Source organism: Anser cygnoides, chromosome 1, assembly GCF_040182565.1.
Source record: "Anser cygnoides isolate HZ-2024a breed goose chromosome 1, Taihu_goose_T2T_genome, whole genome shotgun sequence".
NCBI classification, from domain to species: domain Eukaryota; kingdom Metazoa; phylum Chordata; class Aves; order Anseriformes; family Anatidae; genus Anser; species Anser cygnoides.
This window is the reverse complement of record NC_089873.1, coordinates 204097794-204108053: the sequence shown is the minus strand read 5'-3', so window position 1 is coordinate 204108053 and position 10260 is coordinate 204097794. Positions and strand designations below refer to the sequence as shown.

At 42.7% G+C, this 10260-nt stretch overlaps 1 protein-coding gene and 1 long non-coding RNA gene across 5 annotated transcripts in view; one reads left to right on the top strand and one right to left on the bottom strand.

The window, feature by feature from the left end:
• ME3 (malic enzyme 3) overlaps positions 1–3381 on the bottom strand; it is a 124264-nt gene extending 120883 nt beyond the window's left edge. The window contains exon 1 of one of the 2 annotated variants that reach the window (XM_048076482.2): positions 3265–3381. In XM_048076482.2, the coding sequence (XP_047932439.2) occupies positions 3265–3366 (102 nt within the window). In that variant the 5' untranslated portion in view covers positions 3367–3381. Of the gene's footprint in view, positions 1–2851; positions 3044–3264 lie in introns of those variants that run through there. The other variant, XM_048076481.2, reaches the window with a different exon arrangement.
• On the top strand, positions 3017–8331 carry LOC106048034 (uncharacterized). 3 transcript variants are annotated; one of them, XR_010828439.1, is made up of 4 exons: positions 3017–3148; positions 3614–3931; positions 7201–7369; positions 7947–8331. It is a non-coding gene; the product is annotated as an uncharacterized lncRNA (long non-coding RNA). The 3 variants fall into 3 exon arrangements; XR_010828438.1 differs by lacking the exons at positions 3017–3148; positions 3614–3931 and adding an exon at positions 3293–3569; XR_010828440.1 differs by lacking the exons at positions 3017–3148; positions 3614–3931 and adding an exon at positions 3973–4225.
• Positions 8332–10260: the final 1929 nt, after the last annotated feature.

The window sequence follows — 10260 nt, the reverse complement described above, 5'->3', positions numbered from 1 at the left end:
AAGTCTCAGAGATGGAACCCAGATCTCCTTAACTGCAAATCAGTTTTTCCTCTAAATTTTCTCCAAAACGTCATAGTTAAGCAAGCTCTTATACACAATGCAATACATAGACCGGCCAAATAATTGAAGACCTGGAGACAACTCATTCACAATCCATGCTTACTATGGTGCTGGCACCCCTTACATCACAAAATCCAGCTAACTCCACAGAGTAAACAATGACTAAAGAAAAGAAACAAGTGCAAATTTCTTATGTCCGTCACCAGTTTTTCCTATTTTTTTTTACTTCTCAGGCAGATTTGGAAAACAGATGAGCATCTCAGAAGACAGCTTCTTTTTAGTGAGACTTAGGGTATTAGACAGGACCTGGCAGCAGTAACTTCTAAGTTTGAAAGGCTTGCACAAAGCAGTTCCGACCTAGTAATCAAGCAAAGACTTGAATCAATAACATCAGACTGGAAATCTGTATGTGATTCTGCTGGAGGGACACAGTCAGCTTCATTCAATAAATCAACACATACCTCATTGCTTTAGACTGACTCTTTAAACTTCACCCAGAAGCTATAAAATAGCCAGTGCATTGAATAAAGCAGCAAAGCACTTGCTGCCCAATGCCTTACTTAATAAAACAAAACACAACTATTTCAGAGGTTCTTGGAGAGATGTGAGGACTATGCCCCAAACAAAAGCCTTCAATCAGATAAAAACAAGATCCACTTGAGAAAAATGGCAATGACCCCCTGTTACTAGAGATGTAAACAGTAACTGCTATGTGATGAGATTACAACAGCTGAAAACCTATCAAGATCGCTAATTCTGATTTACAGTACTGCGGCAAGGCAGAATGAAGGGCCATCAATCACACCTTGACCGCATATGAGCTGCCTGAAATATCCCATTTCAGCTGAACAAAGTTAATCCCTTAGCTACTACAACAAACTGTGAAGAACAACAAATTGAAACCCGTTCACAGCTCTGGGAACACGCTGAACATTTACCACCAACTAGTTACCTAGGTGCATAAACTGGCAGTCCTTATCTCTTACCACTGATGTTAGACATTTCTTTCCTCACGTGGATGTTCTCAAGATGACATACTGATGATTGTAAGGCCTGTACTGACAAAGGAACATAACATAAACAGCAAACATCCAGGCTGGAGACCAGCTGGGAGATTTCTCACGGCCAATTAAGCATAGCACACTAGAATATATTTTACCTCCAACAAAAGCAGTTTTCTTCTCCACATAGGCCAAAATTTGAGTTAAAGAGAAATTCTTTCACTGATAGGGGAAAAAGCTTCAGAAAAGCACCAAATGCAACATTCAAAATCTCTTTTTGTGGAAGTCAGTTTAAAAAACGTGATAGATTCAACCAGTTATGCATTATTACTGCATGACACTGAGCAAAGGTCAAAGTATTAATTTTTCAGTTCATGTTGTTGTATGTAATGCTACTAGAAACATTAGCAATGTTATCCCATAACTATCACTGAACACCCGAGAGAACAAGCCAGATGCTGAAGAAAAACCTCTCTAAACCACATAAACAATAGTAATTCATCCGCATTAAGATGATAGTTGACAATTCCTCTTCTCTTCGGTCTTACAGACATTCGCTGTATGATTCAGAGCAGATTGGCTGCGAAGCTGTTCCATATTCAATAACATCCTGCAACACTGCCCTTAGGGGTGCACCTCGATGAATGCTGCAATGGCACTAGGAGATAGGAGCTCAGCGTGTCCCATCCTACATAAAGTTGTGATCCGAACAGCCTACAGTCCAGAAGATGACGCAGGAGGATCAGTAGTCACAGCCCCATCAACTATCAACACCGTCTTTAATATGTGCATATTTTTAAGATACCTGACATATTTGAATTTATTTCTAGCAACATTAACACAAGAAACTGGAAATCCAACATTCTTGAATTACGTATTTCTGTAATTCCAAAATTCACATCCAGATTTTTTGGGTGGCTCAAGCTATGGAAAGGGATAGAAAAGTAGCATGAGGCTAAATTATAGGATCTCATTTTGTACAGCTTACAGACTTTGTTGAACACTCTTCTCCTAAAACTTTTATTTTTATTAAAAATGAACAAACAAAACCCGACGTATAGGTTCAGCAGTTCTGAGGATGGTTCCCTCTGAAATTTACTGCTGTGGATATGCAATGAAAGGGAAGCTTTACCAGAACAACCAAATAAGCTTGTCTTAAGACGAAGATGTAGAAGATCAATTCCACTACTAACCACACGGTATATCAAAATATCCTAGGTTGGTATTGGAGAGGACATGGTTTCTCCTGCTCCATTAGCTCACCGTCAGCTGGAAATAAGCAGCTTTTGGTCCTGGCCGATGGCACTTCTGACCTACCTGGGCTCTTCCAGCGCTACCACGGCTGGATGCAGCAGCGGGTGAAGAGAAGCAAGGTGAGCAGCTCTGAAGGACAAAGTCAATGCCAACCCAGAAGGCGACCACTTACAAAACTGTCTCCGTTCTCTGTTGAGTTGAACCCAGTGGGAGAGGTCCCCGCACCTCCACCCGGCATTTCCCCCCAGTTCGGATCAAGGTTGCTCCTCGGGGATGGACGGCCACAGACAGAAGCACCTTTTCATCAAGGCACCTGCCACCAAATCCAAGCACCTTCCCCACCACCCACCCACCCCAGAAACCGCTTCCAGCCCCTGTGCCCGAGCCCTTTATCCCTCTGCACCCCAGCCGCCATCCCCCAAGCCCACAACCCCCAGAGCCTTCCTCCAGCCCCCACCTCGCCCCCCACCACCAGCACCCGGCCGGCCGGGACGGGACGGGGGGTGGGGAGCGGAGGGGAGGCAAACAGCATCTACCTTATTGAGGTGGGGGTTCCTGGTGATGTCGTAGCCTCGCTTTTTGACAGCCAGGGCCTTGCCGCGGGTGTAGGCGCTTCCCCCCGCCTGGCTGCCGCTGCCCCGGGCGGCGTTGAGGAGAAGCAGCCTCCGGCCGGCCCCCGCCATCCGCAGCAGGCGGGCTCCGGCCCCGCCGCCGCACAGCGGCACCATGGCGACCTGCGGCACGGGGACAGCGGGCACCCGGCGGAGCCCGGGGCGGGCAGGGCGAGGCTACGGGGCGGGCTCCGCCGCCCGGCCCAGCCCGGCCCGGCCCAGGTGCGCCTCACGGCTCCCCGCAGACGCCCCCCCCCCCCCCCCCAGGCGAAGCGAAAGGAAACCCAGGAAGGAGATGTCGCCTCGACCCCGCGGCGGTCGCCTCCTCCCCCGGCTACCTGGGAAGGCTCGGCCGCCGCCGGCGGGAGGAGGAACGGGGGGTGCCCGCCTGGGCCCCGCCTCTGCCGGGGAGAGCGGGGCTGCCCGCCCCTCGGCTGCATGGGGAGCGGGGGTGGCTCGGCCCCGCTTCGCTTTTCCTCTGGTTAGGGGCCTGGGGGAGCCCCCAGCCCCTCACGGCTCCCATCCCAAAGCTGGGAGCGCCTTCATGGCCCTGGGCTGCGGGGGAGTTCAGGCCGAGCCCGGCTCCCCACCAAAACCACCCCCACAACCAGTGGAAAAATGACCATGCGTTGCTAAGGATAAAGTACTTAATCTCCCAGCCGTTAATTTTTCTGAATTTACTCTCAGGTGCAGTAACTGGAGGTGCTCCTGTCATGGAGCTGGGGGCATCTGCTGCAGGGAGATGGCTGGAGCCATGAAGACAGCGGCGTTGGGAAGGGTCGCGGACTGCTTGCCCTTGCCGAACTGAACAGTGATGTTATTTCTCCCTCTGGATTTGTATTTTCTCCATTAGACTTAACAAAGTGCATAATAAGAAAAAAACGAGACCCATAATGTGAAGAGTGCAAAGGCACTGCAATCTTGTTCCCTCTTAGCATTCATCTTGTTTCTGAAGCTGAGATACCCAAACCTGTTTGAGATACAAGAACCTCCTTTTGATTTGGGGTATGTTACAGGCACTTATGAAACCCCCAGACATCATTGTGCTGGCAGAGGCATCAAAAACATATATGAAAAAGTGAAACTTAGTTTCTAAAAGCATATCTTTTTATCTAGCTGAGTCACAAGTGAGGCAGAGTGACTTTCTGATTTTACCTATGATCACATACACCCATAGCAACAGGGTCTGCAGACTTAAAATCCTTTTGCAGTTATCCTTTCCCAGCATCCTGAGGATGTACCCAGGTGCTGCTAGATCCTTCCAGCACACAGGGAGTTTGCTGCAGGGGCCCTGACAAGGTAGGTGCTGCGGTGCCTAGTTTTTGTGCTGTGGTCCCTGGGCAATGTGCAGGACTTTCTGCATGGTATGGATGGAGAGTAAAGCTTCTTGGAGGAGTTGCACTTAGTCACTAGAAAGCAATTCATGAGGACTTTTATGTCCTGCCTCTTCCTGAACTGTGAGCAGCTGTGGGTAGCTAGGCATTTCAACCTACTTGTTATCTATATAGTCTGTCTCTATATATACACTATACCGTAGTTATGTTGTGTATATATATGTATCCAGTATACATTATATATATTACATAAATATTATAAATGTGTGTAAAGAACACGGGAAGTTATTAAAAGCATAAAATATTAAGTATGAATATGATCTATTGAAAACAACATTTTTTTACAATAATGGTGTTTTATTGAGGAAAGCGTTAGCACACAATGTTTTCATTCCCTCAGAAGCGTTCCAGTTTTTCAGTGAAGCTAAAATCCAAACTAACTGATTTTGATTAAAAAAAAAAATCGAGTGTAAGAAAGTAATTTACTCAGAACAGATTTGATAAGAATCTTTTACTGTGTGAATTTACTTTTGAGTTTGATTTACTGCATCTAGTGCATTGAAAAAAAAAAAAGTTCCAAAGCTTCATCTGAAATAAATTAGAATCTTTAGATCAACACAAACAAAAACAACTTTTACTGGGTCTTTTGCAGAACTGATTGCTGAAATTTATTTATCTGTAGCACATAGTGAAGATATAACACCTCTCTGTTTGGGAATGGCTTCTTTATCTACAGAGCACATTGCCTGCAGTTTTCTGATCCTTAAAAATAAAAATCCTATTAAAGACAAGACATGAAAGCACAGACATCAGCACAGTACCACAGAAGGCAGACACCAAGATTGAAAAATAAATTAATGGTCCATGCTTGCTTGATAAAAGACAGGGAAACTGTCGGAGAAGAAAACAAAACATTGAAAGGTCTTTCCCACGCCATGGGACTGCTGGCCAGTCTGACAGCTTTGGTCTGTTCCAGGATGGTGTAGGGAATTGTCATTTCATGAATTTGGATCTCAGTAAAGGAAGGTAATTGTGACACCTCATCAGGTTGGGCTCCAATTTTCTGATCACCACAGGAATTTTAGTCTGCTTCTTGATGTTCCGTAACGTGCCTTCTCAGAACTAGCAAATCTCAGCTTCTTTTTGTATGAACATGGGCAGAACACCTTTTCTGCTAGAAGCGCCCATAAGCTAGCACACAGTGAGCTAAATGAATGAACTGATTATGACTGAAAGGATTTCACATTATTTTCCCAGAAATAAATCATCTTTGCCTGCCTAATACTGTTCCAAAATACATTAAGATAAAGAGGTTTCATAGCTTGTTTGGAAGATTGTCAGACAACATCTTCCCAAAGCAGCAATCTGAAATTAAGAAACCTCCCCAAGAAGTTTGTTCATTGTCTGGCTGGGGGCTCATTTTATCCCTGGGATGGAGCTGCCACGTAAATCTGGACTTTGTACATCTTTCTTCTTCCCATCAGTGCTGGATCAACAGTCATGACAAAACCAGAAAGCTGCGTGTGAACTGTCAGAAGAGAAGCCCGGTTTCTTTTCTCAATTCTGGATTGGTAGAATTATTGTCTCAACTTGAAGAGTGCCTGGAGATATCTCAGGGGCCTTGCACAGTACCTCCTCAGTAAAAGCTTATGGTCTGTTGTGCAAGAGGGATAAATGTGGGCAGGAGAATGGAGACATCACTTGTCCTGGGCTACACAATAGGTCAAATGGGAAAGGTGGGAATTCCCACACTCCCCTTCCACAACTGGCTATTAAAAAAGTATGAGATGGGATGTGCGGGAAGGGCTGTACCTTAGTATCTCCATTCTAAATGAGCTACAGAAATGGCTTCATGTAAGGTCTCCAACTGTTGATCACTGAGGATATAAGACAGGGTTTTTAGAAAGGTTATTTTTCAGTGAACTCACAGCATTTTGTGTGTATTTAGCCATGTACACACACACACACTGCCACACAAGAAAAGCAGATGTATATATGCATGTATGTGCTTTTACCTGTTGCTGCTGTATGGACTCTTTCACATACATCTTTATTTTCTTCATTTCAAAATTCTGTCTTCTGTTCCTCTCGGAGCAGGGATGTATTGTGTATTTCTAAAAGTAAAAATAAGATTTTCTCTGCAGCCATTAATTGTCTCCCTGCTGCTGGACAAACACTGAGCATTGCCTTGCCAAGGGACTTCTCATTTTTACCTCCTATTGGTTGACAGTAGCCTTCAAACGTTTTTTTGCATCTCAGTGAGAAACAATTACAAATGCTGGGTTTCCAAAATTTGCCTGGCACTGCAAAATAAAGAATCTGATTGCGATTCTTTATCTTCACAGATGCAGAGTGCTTACTGTCAGATGCACATGAATGCACTTTGTATAACATGCAAGCCTTTCATGAATGCAAATTTGATCGAAGCAAAGGTTAAATTCTTGATTAAAAAACTAGAAAGAATGTTACAAAAAAAAGCTATAAAAGCAATGAAATGCACACTTATATTCCACATTGAACTCTTAGGATCTTATTTAAGCTATTTTTCAGCAGCAGGAAGGAAACAATTGTTTGTAGAATGGGATTCTATATACACTTGGGGATTTGCTGGTTGTTGCAGAATACACTTGAAGTTTCAAAGCATGTTATAAGAGCTAATTTATTCCTCCAGTAATTTACGAAACCTCTTTGTGCTGTGGCCTTGCATTTAGCAGTTTGGCATCTAAGAGAACACCAATGAAATAAACTTACTAGCAAATGAATCCCTGCCATATAAAGAGGGAAATTATAGTGTCTATTCTCCTGCAACATTATCTTTCCTCTCAGGAAATGAGTTGAGCTGCAGTGATAAACTTCCATTGTAGTGTTTTTCAAATTACATACCTTGACAATTCTGGGCATTGTGCAGCTGTGTGTCTCCTGGTTTATTAAATTTTGCAGATATGCTACCCATTCGTGCCAACTGTTCATTTAAATTCATCACGACACAAGAAAGCTTGCTGCAATAGGGGCCATGAATTTTGATTGGGACCTTTCTGTACAACAAACAGAGACAAGAAGAACTGAAAGTGCAATGGAAGAATCTGGAGTCAGGTGAACTACAGTTATGGTGAGTTCCCCATATATAAGGCAACATCATCTTCATCTGCTATAGCATTTGGCCTGTTCTTCTTTTTCACACTGCTAAATAGAATGTATATGTATGCATACATAGAGAGAGTATCTGTAGTGTAATGCTTATATAGTAAAATACATGTGCTTTAGTCCGGTTAGAAGTTATGGGCTCAGTTTATATGGCTTACACAGGGTGTCAGACTGTGTCAGACCACGGGGTTTGAAGTCACCACAGGGATCATCACGCCAGCCTTTCCCAACTACAAGCAATTGTATACTTGATGCTTAATCCACAAGGATTCACAAGTCTGCTCCATGTGCAGCAGCCCTGGAACCCTCCTGCTCACCTCTAGCAAATACAAGATGACAGGTTACTGACCAAAAGCCACAGATGATCCCATGACACCATAAAGTAGCAGGTCCCTGCAATGGGATAACAATCCTCTCTCGTCTTAAAAATCTCTGTTACTGCAGCTTGTCCCATGCAGCAAATTTCAGTCTTTTTTTTTCTTGGAATATAAACATGGTACACGCTCTTGTGCTAACTCGATATTGTTTTATGGACATTACAGATGGAGGGACACGCAGAGGGTTCTTGTTCACGGCCACTTACTCAGACAGTGATGGAGCTGGGAACTGGATCCATATGTCTTGGCTGTCAGTCTCGCATTCACTTGGTCATCTATCACTGGTCTCCCTTTGTCATAGTTTATTTCCCTAACATATGCTTCTCATGATGTTATTCTTCAGCACTGAGAGACTTCTCTAACATCAAGACAAAAACCATCTGTAGCTGTGCGATTAAAGCCTTAATCAGACCTTCGGACATCTTTCCTGGCTTTGGCTAGTTTTAAATGATAATGATGGTGGTTTACACTTATACCTCTTAAAATGAAAAATGAGCATGAAATGAAATAACACACTTCAGTCAATAAATTCTGTTCTGTCTAATATAAATGCTGGGTTGTTTTTTCCCCTTTTCCTGCCATCTTATTACTGATGTCCTAAGCATTACATTAACTCTATAGTGTACATGCATGATCCTCAATATCTAAATACTTGAAGAGAAATGAGCAGTACAGCAAAGAAAACACGGTATTTGGCATCTTGATTTCTATTAAACAGAATCAATTTATAGTAAAACATAAGCATACATAACATAATATAATAAATAACATAATAATATAATAATAAATAATAAAAAAAAATAAATAACATAATAATAATAACAAAACATAATATTTTGATTTATTTCAAAAGTAAACTGTTGTTTATAGGCATAGGCTTGGAGCTTTCTCCCCTATGAAGGTTTCTCAATTAGCTTCAATGGAAGAATAGAATTCAATTGCATAGAATACTATCCAAATTGCAGTCATTTTTAATGCAAAAATAGTTCTCAATACAGTACAAGAGTACATTTTTACTTTTACCATGATGGTACTGCTTTTGAGAGTAGGTGCATAATCTTTTTCTTTAGAACTCAGTCTTCCATCTGAAGAAGCCCAGCTGAGCTTCCATCTAGTAATGTGCTACAAGTCTGATCTGAACCCTTATTTTTGCAAGAAAACTCTGTGCCATTGAAAGATTGCATTAACAATATGGATTAATTAAAAAGATGCTGAGTGAGACTTTGCAGCCCGCAGAAATGATGAGATGTCTTGATAACACCTTGTGATATAAAAGAAGTCAAGAAGGCGATCAAAGACTCAGGCACAAGAACAAAAGCTGTTATACAAGTTACTGAGGGGTAAAATTACTATGCCAGCTGATCCACCCATGCACATCCTCACTCGCTGCTGCTGTGAAGGCAGTTTGAGGCAGCTTAATTACAAGTGAAAATATGCTACAGCAATCCTAATTACCTTGAGCCTGACTGAGGCGAGCATACAGACCCTTGGGTTAACCCACTTCTGAGCACCTCACATCTGCCATGGCATGGGAACACATCACGTACAGCTGATGTGCAGCAAGTTCATGATAACAAGAGTTTTAACCTTCCCCTCTGGCTTTAAGCCCATAAAATATTTACCACCGTAACAGTATATGCAGAAGAGTTTGGCAAAAGAGGGTTCAGCAATGAATGACTTGCTGCCACAAATGTAAGCATAATGCGTTCCTGAGCAGTCTTTTTTGATTGCGCAGGACTGCAGTTAGCACTTGACTTTATCAGTTGAATTATTTTAGGTCAAGTTCTGACATTTCTGCATCTTTTCGGGCAGCACAAGTCTATATGATGAAGGGACAAAACAGGGTGACAAGTTTTTCACAAAGGATGAAAATTTATGCTTCATAAATGTATTCATTGCCTTCTTAGCCAAAGTAATTTTTACGGTTTTACTTATATGTTTGAAAAGGTGAGTTTTAAAGATTGCTATTTTTGAATACCGCAGAATGAGATTAAAAAAATCCAGGTTCTATATAAATGAACACTATGAAAATACCTGCAAAGCCAAGTAAACCTGTATTCCCCAAAAGAGAAAACACCCTGAAGAAAGCTGCATGCCTCTGCACAGAGCATATCTTCACCCTTCTCTCCATGAGCGGGCAGTTGTCATCCGTTTTGAATCTCATTCCTAGAAGACAAGCTGTATGAATGTCAGGTGGAGCGCTTTCCAAGTGCTATATTTATGTATGACTCTATACTCACCCTGGTCCCAGAGAGCGTCTTCCTTAACAGACGAGCCTCCAATGTGAGCTGTAGTAAGAGTAAGGAGTGGAAAATTCATCTGTTTGAGATTTCTCAGGCTCTCAGTAACCGGTGTCTGTACGGCACAAGGCGCTTTTAGAAATTCACTCTAACTCAGCTGGCTGCAGTATAATTATATTAGCTCTGCAATTAACAATCAGTAGCTATAAAGGGAATTGCAACCACCACCTCCTAGTAAA